Here is a 20,184-nt window from a genome sequence, read left to right as displayed (position 1 = left end):
AAATTTCTCCCAAAAAAATATTGATACAGATTAAGGCAGCAAAAATGATTGCACTTCTCTTGAAATGACAAAAAAAAATATTGCAATACAATTTTAACCAAAGATTATTTCTCTCCGTAATAACCATCTTGTTCTCACCATCCCATCCAAAATCACTGCCATTGGATTTCTAGAATATATGAAAGTTGCTCCTTTAGAATTTTGACTTTTGATTTAATGTGTGGATCAGCTTTCACATCAGAATGTGGCAGTGCTTTAGCCATTTCCTTTTGAATGCAAGTGAGGTAGCTAGACTTGTGGCATGTGTCAACAATTTTTCCTCCTCGGCCGACCAAGGCCGTGTTCGGCTCACCCCTTATTAACCCTAGATTCCATCTTTTTTCATGCACGTTTCTTTTAAACCGCTAAATGGCGTATTTTTGTGAAAATTTCTATATGAAAGTTGCTTTAAAAACATATTAATTTATTTTAGAATTTTTATAATTAATAACTAATTAATTATGTACTAATCTATTACTCTCTCCTTCGTTAAATGTTTGACGCCGTTGACTTTTTATACACGTTTTGACTATTCGTCTTTATTCAAAAAATTTACATAATTATTAATTATTTTTATATCATTTGATTTATTGTTAAATATAATTTATGCATATATATAGCTTTACATATTTAACAAAAAAATTTAAATAAGACGAATAGTCAAACGTTTATAAAAAAGTCAATAACGTTTATGCATATATATAGCTTTACATAGGGACGGAGGAATTACTATATTTTTCGTGTCGGATAACTAACCCACACACCTCATATGTCTAACGCGGCCCAAGTTCTCTTGTCTCTCTTTTCAGTTGTCAATTTACTCTTTTTGACTTCTTACTTTGCTAGTACATTGAAATCAAAATAAAAATATGTACATATATGTGCTGCTACAAAAGGGAAAAATCATAGCAACTCATGAAATAAGATCATTTGCATAGACTCCAGATTACAAGTATAAGGCACATTATGGTAAGAAAAACAATATTGAAAAATAAATAAATGTGAGAACAAAAGGTAGCGGAAAACATGTCTTCACCCTACTGGAACATGGCCTAATAGATCACTCATATCATTATTTTGCTCCCCAAGCTTTCCACGTAGTAGTAGCTACCCCCTCTATTTCACAATATAAGACTTTCTAGCTTTTTCTAGATTTATATAGATACTAATGAATCTAGGCATATATATAAATTATATACATTCATCAATTGATAATTGATAAATTTAGACATGATTAAAAAGTGTTATAGTATGAAACGAAAGTAGTAGGTTGTTTGTTTTTTCAGTCCACTGTGGTGATGTTTCCATGGAATGCATCATATCCTCATCGTCCCCATCGTCCTACTGTCTTGACATGAATGCATCTAGTTCTTTTTCAAATGGTTCAGAACCCATTTGTCTGATAAGGTTATGTAGATAGCAACATGCCGAAATTAAGTCAACCTGTGTTTGTATAGGGCAGTTGGAGAGATTTCTAACTATAGCCATCGTATCGTCAATAGTCCAAAAGCTCTTTCGATCACATTATTTGCTGATGAATGATTCATATTAAACAACTCCTTTTTCATCGGTGGATTTTTTTCCATTTCTTAAAATGATAGCGCTGCCCTCTAGAAACCCTTCGCAATTTTTGTATCCAGCATCAATGAGGTAATAACAACCTATATTTTAAAAATAAATTAATGTTCTTATAGTTGGTAATGATTAACTATATTACAAGATTACTTCATTAAACTGATCTTTTACACGATAAACCTTAAAGTCATCTCTATTTACTAATTCGGTGCACTTTCACGGGCAGTTAGAGTGTCCACGTGGCACCATCCCACTAGCAGCTTTTTACATCGTTCTTTTCTTTTTTGACTGGATTGCAGTAGCTGTCCTGCATAGATCAGAGCAAATCGCCGCCACCAGCTGAGGCCGGCCACGGCCGCCGCCCCCAACCCTTCGCCGCTGAAGTTGCCCGGCGCCCGCCGAGGCCCGTCCACCGCCTCCAAGCTCGCCCGCTTCCCCTGCGATCTGCCGTAGCCAGCCATCGACCCGTCGCCACCGAAGTCACCTGGTGCCCGCCGAGGTCCGGCCGCCCGCCGCTCGATCTTTGCTGCTGTCCCAGCCAGAGCTCCGCCCTCGTCGGTCAATCTGCCGCCACCACCGCCCCGGCCAGTGCCCCCGACGCGCCGCAAGAGCTCCCGCCGTCAGCCAATCTGCCGCCACCGCCGCCGCCCCGGCCAGCGCCCCCGACGCGCGTCGATCTGCCGCCACCGCCGCCGCCTCGGCCAGCGCCCCGTACGCGCCGCCGCCGAGATCTCCGCGGAGACACGGCGGCCGCTGCCACTCCCGACCCATCGCTCGCCCGCCGCTGCTCCCGATAGCCGTAAGAGAGAGAGGGGGAAAAGATAAAAGAGAGAGGTGACACTGAAGGAACTTAAAAAAATAAGAAGGAAAACATTTGGTGGTTATTTTGTAAACAATTTCTATATTTTTAACCAATCATGAAATAATCTTTGAAGACTATTATTTCAGTTTTAATGTCTCATTTTCCACATTTCAATAAATAGCTAAATAAATAAAATGCATTTTCTTACTTTCTCACCTCACTGAAATTTAAAAAATATATAAATTTGTTGTTATTTATTATTCTACGAATTGTACATTTTATAATTACGGTCACTAAAAAAACTAAACTTTCCGATCTATAATTACATGTGGCAAAGCTGTGTGGCAGCCCGATCTACGTCGCCCCGGCCCGATCGCCGCCGTCGTCGCCCGTCCGACGTCGCCGCTGCCGCGCGATATATTTGTAATAGATCTTTGAGGTCTTTAAAAGAAAATAAAACAAACAATATATTTGCAAATAGAAAATAATTTATAGATAAAACTTCTAAAAAAACGTCATTTTATATAGAATGCTTTTTACCTAAACAGGTCACTTACAAATTTAAAAAATGTCCAACAAAAATTCAAATATACCATTATAACATAATGTTTTTTAATATTCCAAACTTATCCATATATAGATAAATATTCTCTACAGTATTTAGTTTCTCCACAACTCATTTAACTTGTACTCAACCTTCCGGACACCATCACATCAATCATTTCAGAGGCATTATAGTTTTTCCTCGATTCTTATTTAGTTCTTCACTCTTACAAATTATAGCATGGTCTTAAATAATTCAGTTGTTGCAAAAAAAATATACATGCCATATATTTGCTACAGAATGGCCACAAATAGCTAAAAACAATAGTATTTTACAAAAAACATTGTAAAAACATTAAACAATATCTTATCGCGGGTAAACAAATGATTACACCCGTCCAAAATGACTCGCCAATGTCATCAATCTTAAAATATCACTGACTTAACAATTTAGCAATACGTTTTCGCCAATATCATTTTTATCCAACGTGTCAAAAAAATAAAGATTATTTTATCTACATCTATTTATAATAAAAAATTATGGACAAAATATACTTCCCCGCGCTATTTCTTCATTTAAAATAATTTATATTAGTACATACTAATGGTTATAATAAAAAAACTTATTCCTCCATAATTACGCGCGGCAAAGCCGCGTGTTCTTTCTAGTTCTAGTTTGATCTTGATAAAGCATCACAGTACCCTTGCATCGGTTGCAGAACTCTCCCAACCCAGAAATACATAAATGAATTGCATGTCCAGTGCAAATACACCAAGAACATTGGTTGCAATATTATTTTTTCTTAAATGGTATCTTGGTTTGTCTATTGCAGGCACGTGAACTTGTATGCCCCGTCTAAGGCATCTACACAATTATACAAAACAACAAATATTTATTGAAAAGTAAATAAACCTTAATTTGAAATGTGAGGTTAGACCTGGAATATTGGTCTATACCTTAAATCACTTCCACCTTTCATGTTTGCACTGTGTGCTAATCAGTTTAGGCTTCTTAAGCGGCACAATACAAAGTAGTACTTTATGAAAATTTTGACTTAATGTCTCAGGCGATCGCTGGAAATCAATGTGTATTGCCTGGTTGTTCTAATCATGTCCAAGTATATGCAGAAACATTGCTACCATTTCTTCCAACTTCATATTCCTAGTATCTCTTAACCCTCATATTTCTCTAACCAAAGAGTACACATTCCAAAACTACGTTCATCCATATGTAGTTAGAAAATGCATTCTTTATCACTTACACCTCTGACATTGTTCAAATTTTGTGATCGAGTAGTTGGGTCATACCAAGAAGGCCCCTGAACTTGAACAATACTATGTTTGAACCGATTAGGATTTAAAAAAGGCAATGCCTCATGAGGTGTAGAAAGATAATAATGCACATGGAAATACCTAGACAAGGATTCTATTAGCATTGCATAAGAATACTCCCAACCTCACTCCATTTAGTGCGACAGTGTTGTTTGACTACGCCAGACATGGTGTTATGGCTAAAAGGGTTAGATTTAGAAATAAAAGTTGGCGTAGTTTAGTTTAAAACTAAAAGATAAAAATTCAAAAAACAATAAAAAATTCTAGCTTGAAGAAGGTGATGTTGGCAAAGGTGTCACCCACAATGGGAGAGGCATGACAACTGACGAGCTATGAAAGACAATGGATCAAGGCGATGAGACCCTCATCATTTGTAGCAATTAGAAGCACATTTAATTCATAGATCCAAGGAGGAAGGGGGGGGTGGTAAATGTAATGGACCGAACAAATTCTTAGGTATGGAATGGAGTGGATACTTACTAGAGATAATCTCTTGTATACCCCTGAAGTTTTAGTTAATCCCTTTTATACCCCTGAATTTTGGTTACTTCCTTGTATACCCTTAAAATTTGATTTTGATCCCTTCCACACCCCTCCCATTAGTTGACCGTCTAATTCCTATAAAAATAACCATTTTATCCTTTGGATGAACATAGAAATTTATAAATTACATTATTAAAAAAGTAAAATCTATCATACGAGACTATTAATAGTTATGAGTTTGCTGTGTGATACATTATTTATGAAAAAATATTTTAAGATAATGAAATAAAAAATATATTTTTATTTTTTATAATTCATAAAAATAAGGAGCATTCATACAACGATAGGACTACCAATACTTATAATATTTTCTTAAGAATGCTCCCGATCAAAAAAATCTATTATCCAATTAAATATCAAATAAAAATTTTAATTTATTACATTGTTTTATTTTTAAAATTTATGTCAAGATTTTCTGCATTAATTATTTAGTCTCATTAGTGACATAAAGTGCACATACTATGCATTAAAGACATTTGCAACAAACTTAATAGTGAAATGAAGGAAAATGTAACGACAGGGGCATGGAAGGGATCAAGTTAAAATTTTAGGGGTATAGAAGGGATCGGATAAATTTTAGGGGTATAAAAGAGAATGAGTGAGTTTTCAAGGGTATACAGGAATTTACCCATATTACTGGTCAATCTTTGCATGTTCATGATATCTAATATCATAGTAAATATTGATTTGAACATATTAATTGGTGTAACTATCGACGTTTCTGGCATAGTTACAACCATTGTTATCATAAAAATAGTGCAAATTTCACATTAAGCCTCAAACAGATCTGAATAATTTCATCTATGGTGGTAAATTGAATTTTATTCTTCATACATAAAGGATAATACAACACAAAGTTTACAACATTTAATACATCACAATGGTAATATGAACCTAATTCTTGTTGTTTCCTATGTGTAATGCCCTAGGAAACAAATTTACTTTGCCTTAGTGCTAGCCGCCACCACCTCCTCCTCCACCGTCATCGTCACCGCTGCCACCATCCCTATCCCCACCCCCGTCTTCCTCCTCGACCACCACCACCACCACCACCACCACCGTATCCCCCATACTCACTAGCATACCCAACACCTCCACCATGTCCATACCCACCACCGTAGACAGGGTAACCACCATATCCGCTTCCATACCAGCCATGACCAGGTACATACCCACCATAGCCGCCACCAAATCCACCACTGTACCCTCCACCATACCCACCACCACCATATCCCAATTTCTCATGCATGAGGCCAACTCCATTTCCATACTTCATGTTTTTCTCCTCGGCTTCTACAAGTAATCAAGCAAGCTCTTAGTTATCAGATTTTAGTAGATCATGAAGTGCCTGAGTCACTTTCGCAACTTCTATCATTGAATATTCGAGTAAATATTATGTTATATACCCATATATGAACTTATACTTCCTCAAACGCAAATATATGACGTTTTTGACAATACCCAAACGCAAATATATATATATATATATATATATATATATATATATATATATATATATATATATATATATATATATATATATATATATATACACCTGTATAATGTATATGGCTCACTGATCTTAATTTGGATGCCAAGACAGACCTGCACGCCGTAGTGCCGTATATGCATTCAACCACACGGGCGTGTTTGGATACGATACAGTTGAATGTACAGTTTGGTCAGGTTGGGTGCATCGTTGCATTGCTAAGAATATTATAGTAGCAGATATGTGTGTAGGTTGAGCTCAGTATGTGGTACTGTCAGTGCAATTAGCCGTGCTGGGTTAGTTGTTTGTTAAGCCCAACTATCACAGTAGGTCATAAGCAGATGGTGTGAGATATTAATTGATTTTGCTCTCTTAATTTTGAGATTTTTATGTAGTGCGATTCTCCTATTTGATTAGCTAGGACTAAAAAACTTAGATATCAATGAATGATCTAATATGAATTAAATAGGTAGAAATGAGACTTCGAACCCAGAATGTGATTAGCTAGGACTGATCGAGACACAGAATATAGTGCGGTGCTCAGCTTTGGTTTCTTGGTACTATTATGGGTAAATTTTGCTAAACTGTAGATATCATTGAGGTGGAGTTCAGACACCAATACAGATTTAATTAGATCAGTAATCTTTCACAAACTACATAAATCTATTTGCGCCATTCCTCCCAACGGATTTTGACAACATGGCACTACAACTAGAATTTCTAGAGCCTGTGTAGGGAGTTTTAGATTCTGAGAAGCAGTTGCATGGCAGTCAGCTTCTGATAATCTGGAAAAACTCCTAAACCCAACTTCTCTAGATTCTGGATTCTTAGTTCATTTTTCAAAATCTATAACTATAGATTCTCAGAAGCTGTGAACCGTTTGGGACAGCTTCTGACAAAAGCAGCATCTGGGAAAAATTGCAGGTATGAGAAGCTTTCTTAAACAGACCCCTAGTCTCATTGGGTGTTATGAAGAGAAGGTGGTCAGAAGATGGATTGGCGAGATGTCAGTGGCTCGACGGGTTTGGAGGGGCCTGGTCTTAAATCAATTTGTCCCGAATTGCTTGGCTCATAAGTTTATTTTTTTCATTTCTTTTCCTCCTCCTCCTGAGCTGTATATTATACCCTAAGGCCGTGTTCGGTAACGACGACGACGGTAAGTTAACTTACCTGGCACGCACAACGAAGTAATATATTAGTAAATGGTCAATTAATTATTAATTATTAAAAAATATAAAATAGATTAATATGATTTTGTAAAACAACTTTCCTATATAAATTTTTTGCAAAAAATACATCATTTAGTAGTTCGGGAAGCGTGCGCGTGGAAAAAGATGGATCTAAGTTATCTTGGACGAATGTGGCTAAGTCTCCTTGCATCCATAAGGTACTCTTAGAGAAGCTCTTGGAAGTCTTTGGTATTCTATTATACCGTGTGCCAACCCATTTTATTAATTCCTCATCCTTCATTTCTCCAATTAGAAACAAGCTGACACTTTATATATATTAGATTTTATCATAAATTTTATCATACAATGATAAATATATAAAGATTTTATCATAAATTTTTATAAATATGTACTATATATATACCTTTAGAATCAAAATTTAATCACAACATTAGTGTGGCATGCGCAGTAGCACAACCCAACACAAAACACCGTTAGACTATCAACAACGATACCAACACATTGAAGTTCGTGTTCAACACTTGTTTTTGAGTTTGACGTGAAAGCTTCAGCTTTTGAACTAAAAATTCAACTATTTGGGTGAAAGTTTTGAAGGCCACACACAGAAAGTTTCGGAGATTTGAGCAAGAAATGTACGAGTGGAAAGTATTTTGGATTGATGTTTCCCAAAATCATATTAGGGATGGATTTCCAAAAATATAATATAAACACCACATAAAGGGAAAAACATTAGATTCTAATGTTTGCAGGTTTATGTGCATAAGTTTGTGAGCCTGATGCCGCAGCAAAAGATCACAAGCTAGGAATAATTCCGTTCTTTGAGACTGAAGAAACACCGACCAAATAATATTTAGGTCGCTCCCTACAAGAATCAAAAATTTTCTCAGGGGGACACAATGGTACGTAGCATCAAAACCGCCACGAGAGTAAGTTTAGAGAGCAAAAGAAAATCCATAAAATTAGTATATCATTGGCGGCCAGTTATGACCGCCAAGATAATGAGTAATATTGGCAATTATATTTTGGCCACCATGAAAATTCTCGATTCTGGTAGAGGAATTGTGTCCTATAACTGCACTCAACCAATCCATATATTCGCCAAGCAAAAATGGTATTGTTGGTTAGTATACCTCACATGATCTATCTCTATATACTAGTGAAATAAATGGGCCATTCATTGATATTTGTTCATACATGGCATAAGATGAAATTAATTTAATTATATATAAACAAATATCCGGATAAAGTCGTATAAAGTCCTCTTCCATTTCTTTATTTAAACAATATCGAGTTCAAATTGACAAGTAATTAAGAGCAAATTAAAACAAGTATTAAGTTATGCATGAAAAGTAATTGTTATGTATTCTCTTGCTTCTCAGTGCCAACCGCCACCTCCACCACCATAGTATCCACCACGAGGATAGCCACCGCGACCGCCGCCACCACCATATCCTCCTCCAAAGCCTCCACCGTATCCTCCACCACCCCCACCGCCACCACCGTATCCACCATAACCGCCACCACCATATCCACCTCCACCTCCACCACCATACCCTCCACCATATCCACCGCCGTATCCTCCATATCCACCACCATATCCGCCACCATGTCCTCCGCCATATCCAGATCCATAACCGCCACCGTAGCCTCCCCCATGTCCATATCCATCACCATGATGTGCTAACTTCTCATCTTCAGGGCCATGGGCTACTTCCGGTTTCATGTTGTTACCCTTAACTTCTGCACATAAGAAACTACTGTTATTCACTAGTAAAGTGCTTTCTCCCTATAGATGCATGTCCATTCCAAGTTGACTTATTTTTTTTGGTTAAATTATTGATGCTCCTTTTGGGGAAACCAAATTAATTAAGATCATATTGGGATATATAAAAATATGTAACTATATTATGAAAAATTCCAATGGTAGCTGCCCATAATTAATAACCACAATTCACATGTAACAAGTTTCGTGAAAAAGACAACTGTATGTACATCAAAATCTACTCTAGAGCAACAGGCTCCTCTGTGACTGGATATAGCAGCAAGAATTCACACACCCTCAAATTTTGTGATGACATGCAACCATCCTTGATACTTTTTTCAATGCATATATGAGTCAGAGAAAGATGCAAACCATTTGCTTCTGCGGTGAGCTGTCTCGCCGCAGCGACGTCTTGTGCAACCAGCAGGAGAGAGGCCATGACCATACCAAGCAGAAACAAATACTTGGAAGCCATTGTTGCCAATGCAGCTAGCTAGCTAAGCTTGCAAGCTTACTAGCTATGATATGATGAACACACACACCTCCTTTCCTCTATTTATAGTGTCCATTTGCATGCATCTATGTGTGCCCCTGTGTGTCTCTTGTCAGTTAGATATCTACAGTGGATGGGACATGGTAGCTGAAATATCAAATACTAGCTATAACACATTCAGCTGATATGGTTGCACGGTTTCTAGCTAGGGTTTGGGACAGAGCTTGCTATGTCTCGCTATCAGATTAATTTTCCATTGTCTGGACACCTTTAGCTCTGTCAACTAACAAAATTAAGTGTCTCTGTACTACTGATGTCTAAACTTCTCTGCCTGACAAGCTGATTTGTGGATATGCACAGGGGCGATTCATATTCAAAAAGCATGCGCTTGCTTTAGTTTTATAACTATTTTCCTCACTGAATTGATGCCGCAACTGATGTGATAATGGCAGCAGCTAGCACTGATGAATAGAAAACGCTAGTTTTGATGCACAGTTTTAAGGGGGCACGTGAAAAATTAAAACTCACTGTGGTATTAATTGGTCAGGATTCAGGAATAAACCTCGAGTCCCAAAATATTTTTCAGAACATGCCTAATCTGATGCATATAATATTTCAATGAAATGTGTGAAAAGCAAAAACAAAAACTGGATGGTATATATCAATAAGGCCAATCTCAATAGGAGATTCATGGACAATAAATAGGGTGCCATGTAGATATTTTTGATGATGTGACAAAGTATTAATTAAGAGAGAGATGAAATGAGTTTTATGGAGATGAAACCTTCTATGCACTGTTACCTAGACAGCCCGTGTATTGCATGTAACCTAGAAAACAACAATAAATGAAACTATGCATTGAGAGAGGGGTGTTTTATCCTAGTTCTAAACTTTTTAGATAATATATCACTCTAGGTAATCGTGTCTATGAAACTTACATTGAGGATGGCCTAAGAGAGCAAACGAGTAATAGATGAAACTATGCATTGAGAGAGGGGTGTTTTATCCTAGTTTCAAACTTTTTAGATAATATATCACTCTAGGTAATCGTGTCTATGAAACTTATATTGAGGATGGCCTAAGAGAGCAAACGAGTTTCTAGCCTAGTGAACGCAGTGCTAGCTCTAATAGCACCTACTAGCTCCTAGGTTTGATTCCTCCAAGAGCAAATTAATTTTTAGAGTTAAAAGATACCACTCACTACCCCTTGGTTAAATACATATTAAAAAACAACATATGGTGGATGGACCCTTGTGTATAGATAAGGGGCCTCAAAGCACATGTTAAGGCTCGATTATCAAGAGGCTAGAGTTCGTTGCCTTTCTCTGTCATCTTTGGCCGATATTTATTTTTAGATTGAAAAGTTGTGAGTTATATTAAATAGAATAACATTATTCTTGTCTCTGGTATGCTACAAATAGTATTGGTAGTAGTAGCAATCCCAGTCACTAATTTATGATTTTCACTAGTATAGAAAATACTCTACGGCCATAACAATATAAACAGATATGATCTACTGGATAAAAATAACAAAGTGCCTAGATTGAATCTACTACTAGTAGAGAACAAAGTATCTATTCATAAATAAACTCTAGCAATAGGGCATTATATGTTAAACCAAGTTACAAGTAGTTGCTTTATAATACATTATGCATTTAAGATTTTCAAACTAGTGTTGGTGATGATAGGGAAAATATATGCCACTTCCACAAATCAGCAGCCTGCCATCATATGCGAGTCATAGTTGTTGAAATTAAACCTAGGTTACCATTGCACACCACATCATGAAAAGTATTAGAGCGCTACTATGGCCACGTTCGTTCGTGGGGGAGGTAGGTAACTTACCTGGCACGAAAAATATAGTAATAGATTAGTACATAATTAATTAATTATTAATTATTAAAAACATATAAAATAGACTAATATGATTTTTTAAAACAACTTTCCTATAGAAAGTTTTTGCAAAAAATATACTGTTTAGCAGTTCAAAAAGCGTGCGCGTGAAAAACGAGGGAGTTAAGTTAACTTAGCCTCTCGCCGAACGCGGCCTATGTCGGTATGGTTAATTCTCCTAGCTTTCTCTATACAGACATTCCGTGGGATATGCAGGCACTCATGTATCTGCATTGGAGGTATGACACCCATTCAACTTTCCTATAGCATGAGGCCTTTCACACGGGCACATGTTCTGCACCTATAGGACTTGTGTGGCTGCACACCAGCAAATTGGGTAGGTCCAATGGAGGGGAGAGGAGTCTGTAAACTCCTTTGGACTAAGCCAACTTTTCATCCTTTTGTTTTCAAAATTAATTTGGCCACTTACATGTATTGACGCTTTATGTTACCTCCATAATGATACATTGATAATAACCTAATAATATTATTTCAGGAACTCAGTGGTAATGTGAGGTTGATATGATATGTAGTAATATCACTTAATATTTGATATATTATGATTTCATTGGTATAAAATGTATATTGTTACAAAGGTATCATTGATAACAATGTGATAATAAAAAGTTAATCACTGATACTTCCATGATACCTGAAGATATTATTACACCTAAAGACTCCATAATCCTTAAGAGGTATCATCGGATATCTCCATGATATGTAAAGGCATCATGATGGCCAAATGTATCATTTCAATACCTCTATGACACTTTATGACTCCATGCACAATACACAAAGATACCATGGTGCCGCATAAAGGTATTATCTCGATGCATCATGATATAATGAAGACTCCATGATTCCTAAAGGTATCATCTCATACCTCCATGATACCTCAAGATACCATGTGGCTGAAAGTATATCCATATACATTCATGATATCTTAAGGTACCATCCCAAAAACTTCCATGCATGGTATATCTTCAAGTATCATGTAGGTAACATTGAAGTTAGAAGTTTCTTAGTGCAGTGTTAAGGTTCATGGCTATTGTTGTGTAGCATTCAACTTATTTTAGATTTATCATAATTTGTGATACTTTTCAAATACCATGAGGTATATGTATGATGGAATTTTTACAAGGAAGAAAAGTGAGCCCAAGATACCAATACTTTTTTAATAGCCCAATAAGGCATGTGTGCAGCCCATAAACACAACCTGATTAGATGTATTGCGGAGTGCGGTAAATCTAACACGGCGCTAGGTACATGCAAGAAATGGTATTAAGATCATTTTAAGGAGGAATTAGATATAAGATCATTGAAACATATAGCAACAAAGTATATACATACTAACTAAAAGGGATCCTATTTGTTTGTTTGATTATGAGACATACATAAACAGAGTCATATTTGTTTGTTATAAAAAAAGGAAATAACATATTTATTGTGTTCATTTGCCTATGGTTGATGTCAACTTATTTATTCAAATGCTTCTTGTGTAATGTCCATGTTAAAGATTACGAAACAAACGGCACCTATTGAAAGGTAGCCGATGCCCCATTTTTGTTTATTGTCACCTCTTAGACAACACTCGACATATTTTGTGGTTGACCACTCTGAATTTTTTTTTTAAGATAGATCTCCACATTTTGTTTCTTAAAAGAGAGACGTCGATCTTTTCCAATATACCATATTATTATGCTCAAAGCTTAAATACATAATGGAAGGAACATATAGATATAGAAGAGACCAAACATAGCTAGCTCTTCTAATATCTTGCTACTAGACATTGTTCCTACAAGCTACATACATATTCAATCCAGTTTGTCATATCTGACTTAATTAACATACATATTATATCTTATACCACTTATCTACTTATCAGGGCCAACCACCACCGTGTCCTCCTCCGTACCCTCCACCACCGCCATAGCCACCGCCACCGCCGTATCCTCCTCCGTAACCACCGCCATAGGCACCGCCATATCCACCACCATATCCTCCACCATAGCCAGGACGACCATACCCGCCACCATATCCACCGCCATAGCCACCACCATACCCAGGACGACCGTAACCTCCACCATACCCTGGATGGCCATATCCTCCACCATACCCACCACCATACCCATATCCTCCACCATGATGGTACCCACCTCCCCACTTCTGATCGTCGACTCCTGGCCCTCCTGTAGGCTTCACGTTCTTCCCTTCAGATTCTACGTACAAGAAACAACCATTTAACAATCATACTATAGACACGTCAACTATTACCTAATTATGAACAATTTCAAGACATGCAGTGGTGCTGAACATAATTTAACTCATGCTTTATTTATCATATCTAAATAGATAACAATTCTTGAATATCCATTTAATCCATTGGAAGGAGGGAGGGAGGGTCAATACTACAAACCATTGGCTTCAGCAAGCTCTCTTGCGTGAGCTACATCCAGGAAGAAGAAGAGTATAGCAGTCAGGAAGACACCAAGCAGAAGGAGATTCTTGAGAGCCATTCCTGATGATCCAGTAATCGAGCTAGCTATCCTGTGATGAGAAGAATGCACTGCCATTCTGCCCTATTTTATAGGCGCTTCAGTGGCTCGATCGATGCATGCACACACACTGTGTATTACATATTATTCTTTTTTTTTGAGAGATGTATTACATATTATTCTTGTTCCTATCAATGAACATACTACTATACCCTAATTTCTACGTTCAATAACTATTTCCGTAATACAGTTGGGCGTTAGGATCAAGATCGAATTGCTCGTTGGTAGATATCACATCATCAACTCAGTTACCTGTAGCCAATTATATTGAGCGATCGAGGCATACATGTCATCATCAGGAAGAAGAAAAATAAAAAAAAGAAAAAGGCGAGCAATATAAGGGCATTGGTGAAAGGGCATGTAGCATAGTGGTTGCAGTGACCTGAGTAGCACTTAAGGTTCTGAGTTCAAAATTTCAGATTTGGGTATTTGAAAGGCTAAGTCCTTTTATACTGTGATTGGGATGGCAGGCAACTAAATTGTTCTGTAAAGTAAAGTAAGTAATCAAAGTAAACGCATCACGCCATTAATTTGCCTCCCTCTAGTGATTTGCGTACTGCGTTTGACAAGTGAAAAATCATTAAAAGGCTGATGGATACGTGCCAGCTCCTTCAAGTTGATATAGGCCTGGTAATATGAAGTGTAACAGATGTACAGTGATACGTATCAAACATTGACACGTCAATTTCAGAAGTGATAAGCTAGGGTTCTGAACTACATCTATTTTGTTCGACTTTCGTAAAACTATGGGTTTAAAGATTTATCTGCTAACAGAATTATAGATTTTGCATATCCGTTATACCAAAACTACATATATTTTTACCTATTTTGTTGCAAAACTACGTATTTAGGAGATTATCTCACAAAACGACTTGTTTATTGTACTTAGGCTAATTTTAATGGAAGTTTCAGAGCAATAAATAGGGTGCATGTTGAAATATTTAATGATGTGATAAAGTATTAATGAAAAAAGAGATGAAATGAGTTATTTCATGGAGATAAAATCTTCTATGTACTATCTATCTAGACAGCTTGTGTCTTGTATGTAACCTAGAAAACAATAGTAGATGAAACTATACAGTGAGAAAAGAGTGTTTTATCTTAGTTTTAAACTTTTTACATAACATGTCACTCTAACTAATTGTGTTCATAAAACTTACATTGAGAATGATCTTATTGTAACAAAACTATGTATATGTCTTACCATTTATCGTTACCTCAGGTGTGAGACCCAGGTGTAATATTAGGAACCTATATATATTGTATGCTGTCACATATATAAGAACGTATAAACTCAAGATACTTGATAACATCGAAATGCAGAAATCTACTAGTTACTTAATTCCTAATCACCATCACCTACTAGCGATGTATCTCGAAGGTTCCTGGGACTGTAGGTGGGTCCCACATGTCAGGTACAGGTAAGTGCTAAAACCTGTAGTTTTTATGATATGTGTATTTAAATATGTAGTGTAAGAGACAACTCCTTAAATATTTTTTTGATAGAATAGGTAAAGTACTTGTAATTTCGTGATAATAGCCACAATAAATCTGCAGTTTTCTGAGATAAGTCTTTAAAAATATATAGTTTTATGATATAATGAATAAAATACCCATACATTTTGTAAAATTTACTCAATATTATGATGGCTTGTGTACCCCACAGTAAGGACGAAAGATCCATGCCGATGTTCGACATGTCTAATATATAACAACAAACGATATTTTAAACCTCACAATACCAATACATCTGATGTATGAATTCAGTCCAGAATTATTTTTGCACAAATTTTAAACCAATTCGAGTACTGACTGCCAGTACATATTTAACAAACATAACGGTGTTCAAGAGGAGAGTTGAGACCCGATCGGATTTTGTACATTGGTCCCAAAATATAAACCTATATATACCATTCAAATTTTATCCAATTTTCTATACATGCATTATAATCTCAACCAATCATAATCTTCCATCACTAAATTTTTTCACTAGTTCATCTCCTCTACCAATCACAATATATTCCTATTTAATTGTATTGAATACCATACCCAGCTCTAAATCCTTCTATTCTTGGGCGCAGGGAATAGATCAGTAAGACCATTGACCTTCATCACAGATTTATTTTGTGATTGAGATCACAGATCGACAAATTGTCATGTATAGTCAATTACCAAAGTAAGCAGCCACTAGTTAATTAATGCTTGGCACCAGTGACACACCAACAAGCTAGTGCTCAGTGATTAATTATCAGTGCACATCTTCACCTACAACTGGCTCCTATCTGTGGACTTGTGTCGTACCACTAATGGCACGCACGTACATTGTCAAATAGAGATGACTTTGGTTCGATAATTTGAATCAAATATATGGGGGTGACTTTGGTTCAATACTTTGAGTCAAATATATGTGGTGATTGTTTTGTTTTTTCATGGCTTATTTATAAATAAAAAATAATATATGAGTAAATCTTTTATAAATATGTATTTTTAGCGATCTAAGAGCCAATACTGGAAAGTAAAATTCGGTAAAAAAACTCTAAATTTAAGATTGAAAATTTAAATTTTAGCTTATCAGCATAAGCAGAAGCGAAAAGACGTGGGTATATATATATATATATATATATATATATATATATATATATATATATATATATATATACACCTGTTCAATTCCATGTAGGGGATGCAACTGAAGTTTCTAGTAGCTAGCTAGCATCGATCGATTTATGAATGCAGCATGTTATCCTCGACAGGCTGGATCGATATATTTCTATCGAAATAAAAGCATACATACTGTGCCTGACTAAGTACTCCTCACGTACGTATATATTGAGATTATTGGCCGGCAGAATATAGGCCGATCAAATGGAATATATAGATGCACTACTTTTAATACCCCTCCGTATAATAAATATAACGCGATCTTATCTTGTTATATATAAAAGACACAATATTAATTAAAAAATTTGCTAATTATAAACAAACACTTTATATATTCTGGTGTCACGTATGTTGTATCCTCATGCATATTCATATTTAAAATTAAACTATAAATTTCCAAATCATGTTGATTTTATAGTTGTTGATAATACGTTCAAAAGTAATTAGTGGTAAAAATATACTACTAGAGTCATAACTTGCAAATATTTGTTCTACGGAGTATTTTATACGAATGGAGTAACTTGCAAATAGTTGTTGATAATAGGTTTCTGATCGATCGATTGCTTCTTGATGAACAATCTATTTAACGCGCGCCGTGTGCTTTAATGATAGAAGCCGGAGCATTTCCATTGTTAAAGCCTCCGGAGTCACGAAATCAAATCTCGGAATAATTAACTTTTTGCCACTCTTAAAAATGGTACTAACATATTTACTACTGGACTCACATGTTATAGTACCACGAGGGCCCACATGTTATAGATAGCAAGTGGCATATATGTTAGATGTCATCTCCAAGAGTGGCAAAAAGTTAAATGCCATATGAGTTCATTGCGGACTTCTTCTCTACACAAGTTTTTAAAAAATGTTTGAAATCTAATTCAAGTCCTGACCGGCAGATGTTTATGAATAGAATACATTTGTTAGACAAAATGGTATTTTTATGCTGATTTCTACCAGTAGTATTCTATTATCAATACGATCATCATATATAGCGATTGGAGCCAAATTAAGGTGGTAGTATAAATATATGTGGTTTATTTGATGACAAAAGATGAAAGACCTAAATTCATTCCACTATTAATAAAGACCATAGTAAAAATTATGAAAACGTAAACGCTGATGTACTTGTGAGAAGACTTCTGTTACTATCAGGCCTATATTCTATAGTTTATCCCTGTATGTATGGCAGTGCCCTTTGTTGTTTACTTGATCTCAGAATGTATTAGATCCATTTGCATCATCTAGTGTATTAGGTTATATCATAGTTAGAGTAATGATAGTAAATAATTGATTTACTTTGTAATCTTTCTCACTTATCTATTCGTTTATTGTATGTAACCATTTTAGTATATTTATACAACAACTCTTTGAATGTTAAGGCATCGAATTACATACATGGTTTCCCGTTCAGATTTTCAATAATAGAGTAGCCCAGCCGAGCCAGGCTCGGCTCGGCTTGTGGAAGCGAGCCAAATACTAGGTTTGGCTTGGCTCGGCTCGATACTACCACTGAGCTATACACCAGGCTTGGCTCGGCTCATGGACAGGCTTGAGCCAGCTCAAGTTGGCTCATGAGCTAGTGCAGGTGGCGGGGCGGCGCAGGCACAGGTGGGGGCATGGCGTCTCTCGTCGCTGGTGGCGGGGCGGTGGCAAAGGTTGCGGCGCGACATCTCCCGGCTCCTGCTCACATACATTCGCAGTCTCGCAGAGTCGGATGGGGTGGCATCGATCGGCATACTGCATATAGGAGACGGCTAGATGGGAGAGGACTGGAGGAGAGAGGATCGATATAGATGTCAACCCTAATTACAAGTAATGAGCCATATTGATGGACTTTGTTGGGTTTGGGCTAGAAATTTATCTATTCCACCGAGCCTACTAAGCTCGTGAGCTGTTCGCAAGCTGGCTTGGGCTTAGCTCGGTTCACCAACGAGCTAAAATTCAGGCTCAGACTCGGCTCGTTTAGGATTCAAGCCGAGCCCGAGCCAAGCTTGAGACGAGCTCATGAGCCCGATCTATCTGCCTAGCCCTAGTCGGAGCAAGTCATTTAGAGGAATTTATGTTTCCTTAGGAGGAATGGTGTCCTAGGGACGGCCAATTTCTTGTCATTTATGTTAACACTTTTCATTTGGCATGCCCGTCATCGAGTTGCAACAAGTAGTGTGAAGCAAACCACTGATCATCACACATGTCCACGTTGGCCATCCACTCCTACAAATATGATCTTCGCTGGCAGCACCATGGGAGGCACCACCTATGATCGGCTAGGCCGAGGGGATTGGGCGCCTGTGAAAAAGGGATATTGCAACAGAGGTCTCCTCCTCGGTATCAAGGTTGATGATGAATATCCTCCATGGCTTAAAGCCGAGAGGATACATGGCGTCCGCCACCGGCCTCCTCCTCTAGGGCAAGCAGCGATAGAATGTACTCTACCGAGCTGTTGTCCCTCGCTAGCACCTTCACCTTAACCCAATCCCTTACATGATTGGAGGATAGGAGAATGGGAAGACGGTGACTGAGAGAATGACCACTGGATGGTCATGGGATTGGTGGCAGATCTTTGAGCTTTCGATCGATAGACTATTCCTCATGGCGGCTAGTGACCGGAAAAGTGGCTAGAGGGAATGGGAGCGTGGGAGAGGAAGAGGTGGTGCAGGTGGTAGCGTGGGCTTTTATAACTTTTGAGGGACAAGAAGATGAACAGGTGTGCTCCCGTTCCCACCAATTTCTATGAGTCTTGGGCCATCATCGTAGGCAGGCTCTTAAGTCATTTGTCTGCAAAGTCTACTATCGCACGTGGGTTCATAAGCCCCCAGCCTAACAAGACTCCCGCAGCAGGTGGCGGCTTAAGAAGCCAATCTGTGATGTCCAATCTTCATAGGCCGCTGACTTAAGGGCCCACCAGAGATTATTGTACATGAGTTTAGCTACTTTACTAGTCCGACCTAAGCTCACTTTCACGAAAGTTTCTGTCTCAACAAATAGCAAGACATGGGGGTATGGTCTTCAAGTTGATTTCTTTAGTTTATACATATATTCTTCCTCCTTGTCTATCATTTTTTAAAATTGATTGGTTCGATCAGGGGAACTTAGTAGTGTAATGGTGGATGCGTACGAGATGTATTGTAATATTTTAGCAAGGTTACAATAGTCTATGAGTAGAATTTAGTTCTTGTAATATTCTTTTATACCGTTGCTTTCATATCATGTAAACTTTATTTTGATGCTAGCTAGAGATAAATGGAATTAACATATGATTAACTGTTCCCGTTATAATATATTGCCTGAAATACACCATTTTGCACGA

General features: G+C 37.2%; 2 protein-coding genes across 2 annotated transcripts; both read right to left on the bottom strand.

Annotated features, from left to right (window-relative positions):
* Positions 1-8,749: 8,749 nt before the first annotated feature.
* Positions 8,750-9,812, bottom strand: LOC102699412 (glycine-rich protein 5-like). The gene is made up of 2 exons (XM_006655951.3): positions 9,648-9,812; positions 8,750-9,253 (listed from the first exon to the last, which is right to left on the bottom strand). The coding sequence occupies exons 1-2, from the start codon at positions 9,748-9,750 to the stop codon at positions 8,889-8,891; spliced, it is 468 nt and encodes a 155-aa protein (XP_006656014.1). The 5' UTR covers positions 9,751-9,812; the 3' UTR covers positions 8,750-8,888.
* Positions 9,813-13,333: 3,521 nt separating this feature from the next.
* Positions 13,334-14,224, bottom strand: LOC102699693 (glycine-rich cell wall structural protein 1.8-like). The gene is made up of 2 exons (XM_006655952.3): positions 14,078-14,224; positions 13,334-13,880 (listed from the first exon to the last, which is right to left on the bottom strand). Exons 1-2 carry the CDS (start codon positions 14,175-14,177, stop codon positions 13,543-13,545), a joined length of 438 nt encoding a protein of 145 aa, XP_006656015.1. The 5' UTR covers positions 14,178-14,224; the 3' UTR covers positions 13,334-13,542.
* Positions 14,225-20,184: the final 5,960 nt, after the last annotated feature.

The sequence above is a fragment of the Oryza brachyantha genome, chromosome 6, assembly GCF_000231095.2.
Source record: "Oryza brachyantha chromosome 6, ObraRS2, whole genome shotgun sequence".
Lineage (NCBI taxonomy): Eukaryota > Viridiplantae > Streptophyta > Magnoliopsida > Poales > Poaceae > Oryza > Oryza brachyantha.
Note: the sequence above shows the minus strand (reverse complement) of the source record. Positions and strands in the feature narration are given on the sequence as shown.

Bases quoted from the DNA above. Each gene is read 5' to 3' on its own strand.
- LOC102699693 (XM_006655952.3), bottom strand. From the start codon at position 14,177: ATGGCTCTCAAGAATCTCCTTCTGCTTGGTGTCTTCCTGACTGCTATA. The intron at 13,881-14,077 runs GTTTGTAGTATT...TCTTGTACGTAG, and splicing joins AGAGCTTGCTGAAGCCAATG to AATCTGAAGGGAAGAACGTG.
- LOC102699412 (XM_006655951.3), bottom strand. From the start codon at position 9,750: ATGGCTTCCAAGTATTTGTTTCTGCTTGGTATGGTCATGGCCTCTCTC. The intron at 9,254-9,647 runs GTTTGCATCTTT...TCTTATGTGCAG, and splicing joins GCTCACCGCAGAAGCAAATG to AAGTTAAGGGTAACAACATG.